At 35.7% G+C, this 14,153-nt stretch overlaps 1 protein-coding gene and 1 pseudogene across 1 annotated transcript; both read right to left on the reverse strand.

Annotated features, from left to right (window-relative positions):
* Positions 1-101: 101 nt before the first annotated feature.
* LOC148210668 (uncharacterized) lies at positions 102-3,728 on the reverse strand. The gene is made up of 5 exons (XM_088124802.1): positions 3,556-3,728; positions 1,588-1,622; positions 1,330-1,496; positions 1,100-1,207; positions 102-584 (listed from the first exon to the last, which is right to left on the reverse strand). The coding sequence occupies exons 1-5, from the start codon at positions 3,726-3,728 to the stop codon at positions 102-104; spliced, it is 966 nt and encodes a 321-aa protein (XP_087980928.1).
* Positions 3,729-8,916: 5,188 nt separating this feature from the next.
* LOC148210669 (uncharacterized) lies at positions 8,917-9,628 on the reverse strand (annotated as a pseudogene).
* Between the last annotated feature and the right edge of the window lie 4,525 nt (positions 9,629-14,153).

Genomic DNA, 14,153 nt, shown 5'->3' on the forward strand with positions numbered 1-14,153 from the left:
TCTTAGACAAGATCACCTTATATAAAGTCACGCTTCTTAACCTTCGAGTTGTAGTATCGGGCTATTCGATTCTTATATTCAGTCGTTCGTAGTGGCGCTGCTTATCGATGTTCTTCTAATAGGTCAAGGTTGAGTTGTACGGACTCATTGTTGTTTAGTAGACTGAACTGCTCTATCCTTTGGGAAGGAAGCCCAATCTCTACTGGCACCACTGCCTCAAAACCAAATGATAGCGAGAACGACGTTTCTTCCGTCAATGTACAAGGTGTAGTTCTGTAGGCCCATAACGCGTTGGGAAGTTCTTCTGTCCATAATCCTTTGAGTTTCTCTAACCTGGTTTTTAGAGTCATTTTGATGATTTTGTTAACTGCTTCAACCTGCCCATTGACTTGTGGGTGCGCTGGTGAAGAACATATATGCTTAATGCCCAACTCCCTGCAAAACTCTCGAAAGGCAGTATTGTCGAACTGCTTCCCATTATCACTGATAATGGTGTAGGGTATTCCAAAGCGGCAAATGATATTTTTCCATATAAAGTCGGTGACCTTTTTCTCTGTAATAGTAGCTAGAGCTTTTGCTTTAGCCTATTTGGTGAAATAGTCGATTGCCACTACTGCAAATTTGGTCTGGTCCTTTCCTAACGGGAGAGGACCTATAAGGTCTATTCCCCATTGAGCAAAGGGCCGATGACTCATTATGCTTGTTAAAGGTTATGACGGTTTCCTAGCTATCATTGTGAACCGCTGGCATTTGTCGCATTGTTTGGTAGATTGCATCGTGTCGTTTATCATGGTCGGCCAATAATATCCTTGTCGTACTATTTTGTGACTTAGGGATCGTGCTTCAGAATGATTCCGACAAACGCCCTTATGTATTTCTCTCATGACATAGTCAGCTTCGTCGGGCGTTAAACATTTTAAGAGTGGCAGTGAGTAACCTCTTTTATACAGACTTTCGTCTTAAAACACATATCTGGCCGCTCGTCGTTGTAGTTGTTGGGCCTCTATCTTCTTAGTAGGTAAGATCCCGTCTTTCAAATACTTGACCAAGGTGCTCATCCAATTTTCTTCGGCTACCATTGTTTGTCGATATCCATTACTTCCTGAGCTTCTATGCTCGGCTGGGGCAAAAGTTTGACCGGCACAATTCTTCCTAGGTCGGTTTCATAAGCTGCAGCTAGTCGAGCTAATGCATCCGTGTTGACGTTCTGAGTAAGAGAAATTTGTCGAATCTCATATTTTGAGAAATGGCTGAGCTGGTCTTTTACCCGGAAAGGTATTTCGTCATCCGTGGTTCTCTAGCCTGGAATTCCTCTTTTACTTGACTTACAATTAGCTGCGAATCACTGAATATCAGTATGTTCTTGACCCCAATGTGTCTAGCTGCCTTTAATCTTGCTAGCAGAGCCTTGTACTCGGCTTCGTTGTTGGATGCATAGAAACTGAATCGCAGTGCGTATTTGAATCTCTCCTTATTTGGAGAGACTAATAGAAGTCCTGCTCCACATCCTCAAAAATTTGATGATCCATCTACGTAGAACGTCCAGGGTTGCTTTTCCTTAACTAGCTGTGGGTTGATGTTACATACCTGAGGCTCCACTGGTGTCAATTCTGCTATGAAGTCTGCCACAACATGTCCTTTGTAGCAGAAATTGCTTACCGCAAGTGTATGAGTCAAACTTTAATAAAGTGGTAAGTCAAATACTGATATCGTCCTTTGGATTGGGTTTCTAGATCACTCAAGTACCTCAGATACAATTGCTCAATTTTATTTAGAAAATCAAAATCAAATTGGAGAATATAATCAAAGGAAATAAACATGCAATAACAAAAATAAAAACAATAGGGAGAAAGGTTCTAGGGAATTGATTTCACCTATTGAATCTACGAACCAACTACTTAATTTCTCAAGATTGAACAAATTATTAATTCTATAGGTCAAGAACTCTCAAATCTCAACTGCCTCTCCCGAGCGCTAGCTAATTCTCCTTACGAATTATGAAACCAATATCTTTATCTACTTTCTATAAAAAGTAAATGCTTTATTGAACAAGTCTTTTAACGACCTTTAAAGGACTTCTAAATCTCCCGATCTTAAAACCCCTTTAGTTATGCATCCTAGTTCTAACTCTAAACCACCTCTCCTGAGCGTAAGATTTCAAGTCTAAAATCAATTAATCTACGGCCAGTAGATTCTAGGCATTAAGCATAGAGAAGTATAAATAGAACATTCATAAACATTCAATCAAGAAAACTAAACAATCAATGCATAAAGTTCAATGGCTACATGAATCCCTAAGATGAGAGGTTTAGCTTCTCATATTCAATGGAAAACAATAAAATCACAATGAGAAGTCTATAACAAAACTAGAAAAATCAAGAGAAAAGAGAAGAAACTATGTTCGGCGTGTCAATCGTCCGTCCCCGAAGCGACCTCCACGATCCCGAGCCTTGAAAATCACTTTTCTAAGTTCTCCAATGGTCTCCTTGCCCTCCAAATTGGCCAAAAAGGCAAACTGCCAAAAAACCTCTCCCAAACTACCCCTTCTCGACGGCTGCACAACCCTATTTTTATAAAAAGTTATCGCGGCAGCATTGTGGCGCTATATACAGGGCCATGGCGCTACACTATTCACAAACGCAAAATTTAAACTTCGGAGCGCCGTGGTGCTATCTCCTCGGGTTTTTAGCTTCAAATCTTGTTGTTATTCCATTTTGGTCACTTTGATTCCGATTTTTCTCTCATTTTAATCCAAATATGTCTCGTTTCCTCCTGATGCTTTATTCCTGCAAAATATATATTATGTGCTTAAATTTGTCATGAACAAACGAAAACTAACAAATAATTTCAATATAAATCTCATGAATTGTAACTCACAAAGTGTGCTATCATCCTTTAATGGCAGTTCTTGGCTTATAGTGAATGTCGTACTCACTAAGCTCCACGACCCATTTCATCAGTTGCCCTGAACTGTCTAGCCTTTGCAAAATTTGTCGTAAGGGAAAATTGGTGAGGACAGTTATCTTGTGGGCTTGGAAATACGGACGTAGTCTCCAAACCGAAGTAACCAGGGCTAATGCCAACTTCTCAATTTGTGGGTATCTAAGCTCTGCATCTACTATTCCTTTACTTGTGTAGTAAATTGGAGCTTGTTGTCCATCTTCTTCTTTTATCAACGCGGAACTCACTGTAGTAAGTACATGTAGAGTTCATCACCTGCGACCGACTTCACGAGAAGTGGGGCTGTCCCTAGATATTGCTTTAGCTATTTAAAGGCAGCTTCACACTCTTCTGTCTATTAAAATGCCCTTTCTTCCTTATGATTTTGAAGAATGACAAGCACTTGTCAGTTGAGCGGCTAACAAATCTATTGAGTGCCGCTATCCTTCCATTGAGTCCCTGTAGTTGCTTTAGATTCCTGGGTGGATCCATCTTCAAAACAGCTTTGATCTTATCCCGGTTTGCTTTGATTCCCTTTGGTGCACTAAAAATCCTAGGAACTTGCTGGAGGTCACCCCTAATATGCACTTAGTAGAATTCAGTTTCATCTTGTACGTTCTCAAAACGTCAAATGCATCTGCCAAATCCTCCTTGTGTCGCTTGTTTTTTCGACTCTTTACCAGCATATCGTCCACGTAGACTTCCATATTTTTGCTGATTAAAGCTGCTAACATCTGATTTACCATGCGTTGATAGGTCGCACCTGCATTCTTCAATCCGAAAGACATCACCGTGTAGTAATACAAACCTTGGCTCGTGACAAAAGAGGTTTTCTCCTGATCAGGTAAATGCATCTTGATTTGATTATATCCGGAGTAGGCGTCCATGAAACTCAATCTTTCATGTCCCGCAATGGCATCAACCAGTTGATCTATTCACGGTAAGGGGAAGGAATCCTTTGGATAGGTCTTATTCAGGTCTGCGAAGTCGATGCACATTATCCATTTACTGTTTGACTTTTTTACTAGCACTACGTTGGATATCCACTGGGAATAATGTAATTCTCGAATCAAGCCTGCTTTCAGTAGCTCTTCCACCTATTCAGCTACAATCCCATTCTTTTCTTGGTTGAACGCACGTTGCTTCTGTTTCACGGGCTTATAGCTCTCGTCGAGGTTGAGTCGGTGTACCATAACTCTTCGATTGATTCCTAGCATGTCCTCATGTGACCACGCAAACACGTTGGTGTTGCTTTTGAGGAAGTTTATAAGACTTTCCCTTTCCTCATCCTCTAATCTAGTTCCAATGTTGACTCGTCGATCCTCGGCTGTCAGAGGAATAGATTCTACCTCCTCAGCCGGTTCTCCCCTGTCGGGGGTGGTTGGATTAAGTCGATGACCAGGGTTCGGACTTGCCTCACCCGAGTGGTCGGTCAGATTAAGTTGATGACCTGGGCTCAGACTTCCTTTTCTCGAGTGGTCAATAGCTTCGGTCTGGATCTTCTTTTCAAAGTGTTGCCAGCCTTCACCTGGGCTTGCGTCGACCTGCTCCATTCTACCCTTTTCTAATCTGAGTTTTGCCTTAGCAGATCTAGGTTTCGCCTCGGCAGATCTGGTTTTCGCCTTGGCAGATTTGGGTTTCGGCTCGGCAGATCTAGGTTTCGCTCTGCAGATCTGGGTGCTCGACAGATCTGGGTTTCACCTTGGTTAAATTTACTTGGACTGTGTCGTCCCCACAGACAGTGCCAATTGTTGATGTAGAAAGTTGGCCTCCTAGGATCTTATCAAATTTTCACCAATCTTCTAGAATCAAGGGATCAATGTAACATGCAAAACAAAGTAACACTTGAACTGATGTGGCTTTTGCCACACGGGCTCCAATGCCTAAATCAGAATCGAAGAAGTAGAGTCTAAGATATCGGGTGTTCCGAGCATACCTCTAGGGTTCCCTACATCCCCCTCTTATAGCAGTCCCAAATGGATCCTCATAAATCTCAATCTTCAAACCCGTTACGGGCGTAACTACGAAACGAGAGGTACTATGAAAGGGTCGGGTGGGTCGTTACAGTTCTCGGCCGTGGGGCCGAGAACTACTCGGCGCCGAGGTGCTTGGTCGGCTGAGGTCGACTCGGGTTGGCACGGGTCGACGTTTTTCGGCACTTACTTGGCCCGTGCGCTTCTTCCCCAGTCTAATATTTGCTTTTGTTCCCTATAACAAGCTCGATATACTTTATAAATATTTATGAGTACTAGTATATATGTAAAAACCCTTTAAAAAACTTTTTCTGAAGTAAATGATCTATAAACTAATCTCATGAATTAATAAAGAAAACCTATAAAATTAATTAATTAAATTATTGAAGTAACTAATTTTCATTTTTAACTCGAGATTGTTACCTAAAATTTAGTTGCACTAGCACTATCATGCATGATTGTTTGTCAATTTATAAAATGTACGTGCCAAGTTGAAAAGTTGAAGAGAATATACTATTGGAGATCGTTCTAGTTTGTTATTTTATTAGTTTGGTGGTTTTGTGGTTATAACAAACCAAATCTTGTTTGTACTATATATAAACTATAATTATCCTGTACATGTTAGAGAGTTTTAATGAACATTCTACGATAGGAATTTCTCTCTCATTTCGCTTCTAGTTTATGTGATATGGTATCAGAGCAAAAAAATTTTATTTTTATTTTTTGCTTGATGTGATTTTCTTCTTTTGTCATTCTTCACAATCATTTTGTGAAAATAATTCTCTCCCAATCTTCGAGTAATTGTTCTCCATGTGTTGTGCCTCTGCTTAATAGCTAGAGGATAAGTGCAAGTGCACACTGTCACAAGTAATAATCTGGAAATATTCCAAGTTCGTTTCCACAGGGACTAGTTTTCTTTTAAAATTGATTTTGTAAACTGCTTGAATGAGCAATCGAGTTTGGGAATAAAAATTGGTGAAATTGTTGGGAACACGAAAAACACACGAAAATAATAGAATTTAAAAGGCCAACCCCTATACTGTTTAGTTCTAAAATGATGAATTACACCTACCAAACGTGCCCGTAATTACACTCAATTTATGCAAACTGGTTCAACTCCTATTCCATACCGCTTTTGGTTTGTTTAGAAGCTTAGGGTAGTGTTTACATATGTCTATGCAACTCTAGAATCCTAAATGAATCAAGTGTCAACTTACGTTTAACGGGTAAGAGAGCCTATGTCTAGGATCTTGTTTTAGTTCTTATTTCTAAGTAACTTCCCGTTTTACCTTGATGAGATCCGTTTGACTCTAACCTTCTCAGAATTAAATTCAAACTAGTGCGATTTAAACAAGTGGCCAACAAGAAAAATCAACTAGATAAATTGTATCAATCAAGATAAGCAAAGAGAGCGTAATACGCCGTGCTCACTAATAGATGTAATTTATAGTGATAAGAACTAAAACATTCGTAGGAGGGTTGAAGAAACAATTTACCTACTCATGGAATTGAAAGAAATTAAAACACAAGAGAAGATAACAAAAGAAAGCATTTTAATTAGAATTGGAAAAAAAAGTTCAAAATGGAACAAATGGAATTGCAATAAAATAAACAAGAGTAATTGTAAAAAAATAATTGAAAACAAAACTTAAATAAAAACTACAAAACTAAAGTAGAAAGGAAAACAAAAGCATGAAATATGAGATGTCTAGAAGTGATGCTTGGATGCTCCTTTTATAGGCCATGGAAGTAACAAGTATTTGAGAAATTGAAGGGAAGTTGGCAACCACTCTTTGTAGAGATTTTAGGAGTAAGACTGAATCTTGGACCAATAATTTGGTCAAAAGTTGTTATTCCCGTTTTGACAATCTATGCATCGAATGTGATTGGTGCATTGCGAAGCTGGAACTTTCAAAACAATTTGGTTGGTGCATTCCTCAAGTAAGCTGGAAATTCTGGGCATGCGATGTGTTGACACATTGTGATCATAAATCTTCACTTTTCCTTACAAAATAAGCATATTTACACAAATTAGCCTTCATTTACCTATAACTGAATTCCAAAGTCCCTAATCACAAATTATGCACATTTTCCCTAAATTATATGCATGAACATACATTTTTTATCCCAAATATAAGTTACTTAAGCATGCAAACCTACACTTTTTAGCATTAAATCAAGTCTTATCACCATGGCAAATCAAAATACTGTTACTATGCTCCAATCTCGTCTTTATGCCATGAAATTGGACACCACAACACCTGCGGTAACACATGTTGCAGGTACTTGTTTTTCGACATTTTTTTCATCTGTCCATACTGATTCCATTTTGTGGATAGTTGACTCAGGCGTGTCTAGTCACATACGTAACGAAAACGAAGGTGAACAACAAAGTGGAAGCGAGAGAAATCGTACGAAGGAAGAATTTCTATTCATTAAATTGAGATTGTTACAAAGTATTTATATGGAAACAAGAAAACCGACCACTAATCCACTACTTAGGCCACTAAACCACTACTTAGGCCACAACCTTCAAATTCTCTCTAAACCAACACCATAACTCCATTAAGCCACTAACCTATTAATTATCTAAACTTTCAATTCACTCGTACACTACTTAATAAACTTCCCACTATGAAATGAATTACCGAGCATAACTCCTAAAATTGTGGAACCACTAACAATGAAACTAATACATGTTTACACTAATTCTTAACACTCCCCCTTGGTGCAAACATGCAGTTACAACAACAACATTGTGCACTTATGATTATTTCAATCTTCCTCCATAGGAGTAGAAATCGCTTTTGTCTCCCTCATATGAAAACAATCATTGTTGCATTGAGTTGCTTCTCCCTTTCAGTTTCTTGACATGATCGAGGAGTAGAACATCATTTTCTTCCTCAAAGCACAAAAAATCAATTTTACACGTAACAAGTTCCAAATGAATCATGTCGTAACAAAAAATATCAATCCTTCCTGAAGATTCTCCAGTAAATAAATACTTCAATTCAATATGGCCCATTATTTTCCAAACTCGAGTGACATAAGTCATGCTAACACCAACCAACTTCATTAGGCCAAAATCATGAACAAACGCTTCAAAATCTTCATCAAGCAATACACTAGCAACCACAACACCTTGATGAGTAATAATTGGATTGTAAATTTCAAAACAATACGATAAACCTCGAGTTGTGTCCGACATACACATTTGAGTATACTAATCCAAAGTAAGTTTCCCAAGCTTAAGTTCTCCAAGATGGTAGACAACACCCAAATTCTCATGTTGGAAAGCATCTCTCTCAAGGCTTTCTCTCCATGCAAATCCTTTCAACTGATCAAATGAAACTTTTCGATCAACTTCACCTGCAACATCTACAAAGACTCCGTATTTGTAGCTTTTATAGTTACTCTTGAAGAAAAACAATAATCCGACCAAACAACCAAATGTTAACCCAGCAATAAGTCCAGCTATAAGACTAACCTTCAGATTATTTAAACAACTTAAGCTTGTACCATCTTTAGCACAAGAATGAGCAGAATTCCTGCCACAATTCAACTTGTTTCCAGAAACACTCCCAACATCAACAACCTAAAAGACCGAAACAACATTCTTCTTCAAATTTGGACCATAACATCCATCTTTACGAAGAACATCGCCCAATTCATGACTTTCAATATTAGCATGTCCTTCCTCATCTGCATGTAAGGAATTACTAGTCGTCGCATTGACTCTTCTTCCACAAACATCATAAAGAAGAGATACATCTTCATTAGTATGATGAAAACAACCAGAACCATCAGACCAATCCTCACTATTAAGAAGCATTAGTACAACAATTAATGGGTTGATCAATAACTTCAATTGATAAACAATGTTCCCAATTGAGTTGTTCAGGCTTGTTAATTTCCTGTAGAACATCTGCTTCTGCTTCTTTAAGTTCTACTCGACAATTTTGTTTAATATAACCTGGTTTCCCACATCGACTATATACTACTTTCACCCGTCAATCACGCTTGATATGTCCCGGCTTTCCTCACCTAAAACATCCTTTCAAATTACTTTTGGACTGCCTTTCATTTCTAGAATGCTTGTTATCATATGAAGAACATTCAGAAACATAACTTCCTTTAACTTTGTCTCTTGTATAAATAATATCTTCTACCTCGGGAGAAGAACGCTTGTTGTCACCAAACATTTGTTTCACCAAGGCTTCTTGATTTGATAGTAAATCTTCCAACTCAATGATAGAAGGTTGATTTACCCAACCTTGTATCGAAGAAATAAACGGCTTAAACTCCTTTCGCAATCCACGAATAAGATATCGACGCAAACGATCGCTAATGGATTCCTCCTTGTCCAATTCTGAAATTTCATAACACAAAGTTTTAACTTTTAGAAAATATTCTGAAACCGATAAATTACCTTGAGTTTTTCCAACAAGTTCATTCTCCAAATACTGCAACCTCGTCGTGTTCTTTTGAGTGAACAACCTTTCAAGTGCATCCCACACTTCCTTTGGAGAATCTACGTCACGAACATGCTCGATATACTCCTTGCCAATAGAAGTTCGCAAAGCAAATAAAGCTTTGCCACATTTGATCTTCCACTTCCTTTGTACCTCAGCATTTTGTGGAGTATCATCTGGAATTACACTATCTTCACCAAATATAATATCCCACAAATCTTGCCCTTGTAGAAAAGCTTCCATACATAGCCTCCAATAGCTATAATTATCACCAGTAAGCTTATCTACGCAAACATTGCTTCCACCGTTCATCTTAACCAGCACTAGACTCAAACACCGAGCACGAAACTCAAACACAAGATAAAGAACTTGGCTTGATCTGATACCATGTAACGAAAACAAAGGTGCACAACAAAGTGGAAGCGAGAGAAATTGTACGAAAGAAGAACTTCTATTCATTGAATTGAGATTGTTACAAAGTATTTATATGGAAACAAGAAAACTGACCACTAATCCACTACTTAGGCCACTAACCTACTACTTAGGCCACAACCTTCAAATTCTCCCTAAACCAAAACCATAACTCCACTAAACCACTAACCTATTAATTCTCTAAACTTTCAATTCACTCATCCACTACTTAATAAACTTCCCACTATGAAATTAATTACCAAGCATAACTCCTAAAATTGTGGAACCACTAACAAAGAAGCTAATACATGTTTGCACTAATTCTTAACAACATATGTCATCAACGTGAACTTTTCACGAATTTAAGACCTGCTTCTAATATTACTATTGTGCTACCTACTCATTCTCGAATCACTGTTGGTTTCTAATACTACTTTGCATTTTCTCATGTCCAAGATGGGTGTTATGATCTTTACACTCCATCTCGAAGGGGGAGTATTGGAGATCTTTCTAGTTTGTTATTCTGTTAGTCTGGTGGTCTAGTGGTTATAACAAACCAAACCTTGTTTGTACTATATATAAACTATAATTATAATTTCTCTCTCATTTCGCTTCTAGTTATGTGATATGGTATCAGAGCAAAAAAATTTTATTTTTATTTTTTGCTTGATGTGATTTTGTTCTTTTTCCATTCTTCACAATCATTTTGTGAAAATAATTCTCTCCCAATCCTTGAGTAATTGTTCTCCATGGCAGATCAAAGTAAAGTAGGTACTTATTTTTCGACATTTTGTTCATCTGTCCATACTAATTCCAATTTGTCGATAGTTGACTCGGGCACGTCTAGTCACATATGTCATCAACGTGAACTTTTCACGAATTTAAGACTTGCTTCTAATATTACTGTTGTGCTACCTACTCATTCTGGGATCGCTGTTGGTTTCTAATACTACTTTGCATTTTCTCATGTCCAAGATGGGTGCTTATGATCTTTACACTCCATATTGAGGAGGGAGTATTGGAGATCTTTCTAGTTTGTTATTCTGTTAGTTTGATGGTTTAGTGGTTATAACAAATCAAACCTTGTTTGTACTATATATAAACTATAATTATTCTTACATATTAGAGAGTTTTAATGAAGATTCTACAATAGGAATTTCTCTCTCATTTCGTGCTTATGTGATATATACCTCTAAAAACTTAAAAAAAAAACAACAAAATGAGCCTTAACCCAACATCATTTTTTTTCCATCAAAAGCAAAATCAGTCTATAAACAGAGAATATCATATCATTCTACATATTTGGAAGGTCCAAATAAAGTTGCCAATGAGTTTTTCAATTTTTTTTCATTTTATTTTTATTTACATTTATGAGGTATGGATAAAAAAATTCTGACTAGAGAAAGTCATTAATATCTTAACTATTTCTATTTTTAAATTTAACAATTTTGAGACGAGGAATCAAACCTTTAACTCTAAGGAGAGGACAATTGGTGTCTTATCTACCACTCCGATTGATTACTAATGCGTTAAACTTTAAGCTAGGTTGAAGTTGAAATCTTCAAGTAAAATAAAATATAAAAATTAATCCTAACCTTAACTTTTGTATTTAGATCCTCTCGAGTGAGAATGCAATAAAATATTCAAAAGATGTAGAATTAGATTAATTTTTTTAATATTACGTTTACTAAAATTATTATGAAATTAGCCATTAGGACTTAGTTCCATGGTGGAAAAGTGAAGAAGTTAATAGATTTTGGAAAAATTTGAGTTCAAACTCTATGGTGGGTCATTTAGGACATTCGTTGAGTCACAATGATATGATATTGTCCGTTTTGGGCATAGCCTCATGGCTTTGCTTTTGGTTCCACCCAAAAGGCTTCGTACCAATGGAGATAATTGTTATCTCTTATATACTCATGATCATTCCCTTCCCTAGTCAATGTGAGACTTTGTTTGCAATCACCTTACAAACCCAACAATCCTCCCCTCGAGCAAAGTACCACCGAGCCTCCCCTCAAATAGTCACTCATTCATCTACTCTCGGACTTGAACGAGAGCTTGCTCCTATCCAAGGCTTATGGGCACAACCTGATAGAGTACACCTACGAATTACACCATGACCACACCTTCTGAAACTCACCACTTCTTTGTTCGGCACTCAAGGATTCACTGACACAGCTAGGACGTTCTTAGACCATGGCTCTGATACCAATTGTTATGAACCCAAGATCAATCCCAACAATTCTCCAACAATTATTTAGTCAAAACAGTGAGTACAAGCGATTATCTACAATTTAAGATGCCGGACAAAACTGAAATATGTACTAAAAACAATATATGCAAGAGATAACACAAGATTTAAAGTGGTTCGATCCGTTAAGACCTACATCCAGTTGCAAGGATGACACCCTTGCGAGTCAATATTATTAATGATCGAAAATGTCCAGTATTACATACAACAGAAGTTTCGCGAGGGATTAATTTACAAGAAAAGTAAAAAAGAATTGAGAAATTCAACCTTTGTAGATCTCCTTTTGCTTCGATCTTCGAACCCAATGAAGAACACCCACGATACAAACCCAAAAGTTGTACAAATATTTCCTGCGTGGCGCAAAAAATTTATATGTTTATAAAAGGTGCAATTTGGAATAAATTATGAGAATATTACTTTTGTACGAAATATTTTTCTATAAGCATTTTTTAAAAGAAAAAAGACTCCTATTTAATAATTATTTTATTTTTAGTTTGTTATTTTTAAAAAATTAGCTTATAAACACTTTCACTTAGGTATTTTTTTTTATTTTGTTTTGTTATTTACTTTAAAAAAATTCAAAATCTACACAAAATTATGAGGAAAAAAAGGCATATATATATATATAATTTTTGAAATTTGATTGAGAATTCAAATATGTTTATAAGAAACCAAAAACATATCTAAACAATTATCAAAAGGCAAACATAACTTCAAAAAAATAAAAAACAAAAATCGAATGTTTTTTTTATATAAGGCGGCCTACATATTTTAAAAAAATACTTTTAATTTAATCAAAGATATGTCAAACTCATATTTTAAAATACTATTTCTTTGAAAGTCATTCAGAAACTCACTTCTTGAGACTTGCATTCAAACATCACCATCCAACACCAATTGCAGTCGCAATGAAGGGCTTAATTTCTACGATAATTCAACTTTCAAATCAAACTTGGAGTAGCCATTGTAGAATTAATACTACTAATTTGATATTCCACCTACTTTTAAAAGTCAGCCAAGTGGGCCCTTCGTAATACGGGAAAAAAAAAAGAAAGATGAAATTGTTTTTTTTATTTCATTACAACATTGTGGGGGTGAGAGTTTGAACTCAAAATCTTTTGGTCGGAGATAGGTGCCTTAACCACTTGAGCTATGCTCGGTTTGACAAATTAAATTGTTGCTATTTTTACTTTCGACAATCTTTTGTTGAAATTTGTAAGTTTAGGAGATGTATTCAATGTAATTATGTGGATTAATTTACCAAGACTGTAAATTAAGTTTTGACTTGTTAGGACTTATTTTCATCGAAATTGGTGGGTTTTCAGAGATTTGTCATACTTATTTAAGTCTAGGACCCAATTTGATGTAATTAAATAAAAATGATTAAATTAAAAAAAATGGTCTATAGATAAAATTAAAAGTTATTCTCAAACTTAGGTTCCATTGGATAATGCCCATGTTTCTTGTTTTCATTTTATGAGAAATATAAACTTTTTAGTAATTATTTCTATTTCTCATTTTTCATTTTAAAAGAATTTTTTAAAATTATGTATAAACTTTGAAAAAAACAAAATTGAGTTTTTTTGTTCTTGTTTCTAATTTTTTCGTTAATTTATATTTTTGACTTATAAATTTATATAATAAAATTTTGACTATAAATATAAGATAAAAAAAATTAAATATTTATTTAAAACTTTAATTTTAATATAGATGTTTTGTAATTTTAAATTTTAGATGACAAGAAACAAAAAATGATTATTATACATGTTTCTATTTCTTTTGTTTAGTAAAAAGAAAGAATAAGAAATAAGAAATAATTATGAAATGCAATCCTATTCTATTTATTTATTATTTACTTGATTTAGTATAACATATGGAAATTGAGATCAAATACATAAATTTTTAGTTGAAGATATATATCAATTATCGTTGAGTTATGTTCGACTCTTCTTTTTTTTTTTATTAAAAATAAAGAAACAGATAAAAAAACAACAAAAAAAAATTAAAATAAAAAATGACAACATGACCAAACAAGTCATAAATTAATGAATCCTCGATATTTTGATTCGGCTTTTTTTTCTCAAGATCAAGAGGTGATTTCGG

The sequence above is a fragment of the Momordica charantia genome (assembly GCF_013281855.1).
Source record: "Momordica charantia cultivar OHB3-1 chromosome 6 unlocalized genomic scaffold, Mcharantia_2.0 BLBB01000006.1, whole genome shotgun sequence".
NCBI lineage: Eukaryota > Viridiplantae > Streptophyta > Magnoliopsida > Cucurbitales > Cucurbitaceae > Momordica > Momordica charantia.

What these genes read in the sequence shown, in the direction of transcription:
- LOC148210668 (XM_088124802.1), bottom strand. Translation starts at nt 3,728, where the DNA reads ATGTCTTTCGGATTGAAGAATGCAGGTGCGACCTATCAACGCATGGTA. An exon ending in TCAGTGATTCGCAGCTAATT is followed by an intron (nt 1,208 to 1,329) that starts GTAAGTCAAGTA and finishes TCTCTTACTCAG; the next exon opens with AACGTCAACACGGATGCATT. An exon ending in CGAGCATAGAAGCTCAGGAA is followed by an intron (nt 585 to 1,099) that starts GTAATGGATATC and finishes TTCACCAAATAG; the next exon opens with GCTAAAGCAAAAGCTCTAGC.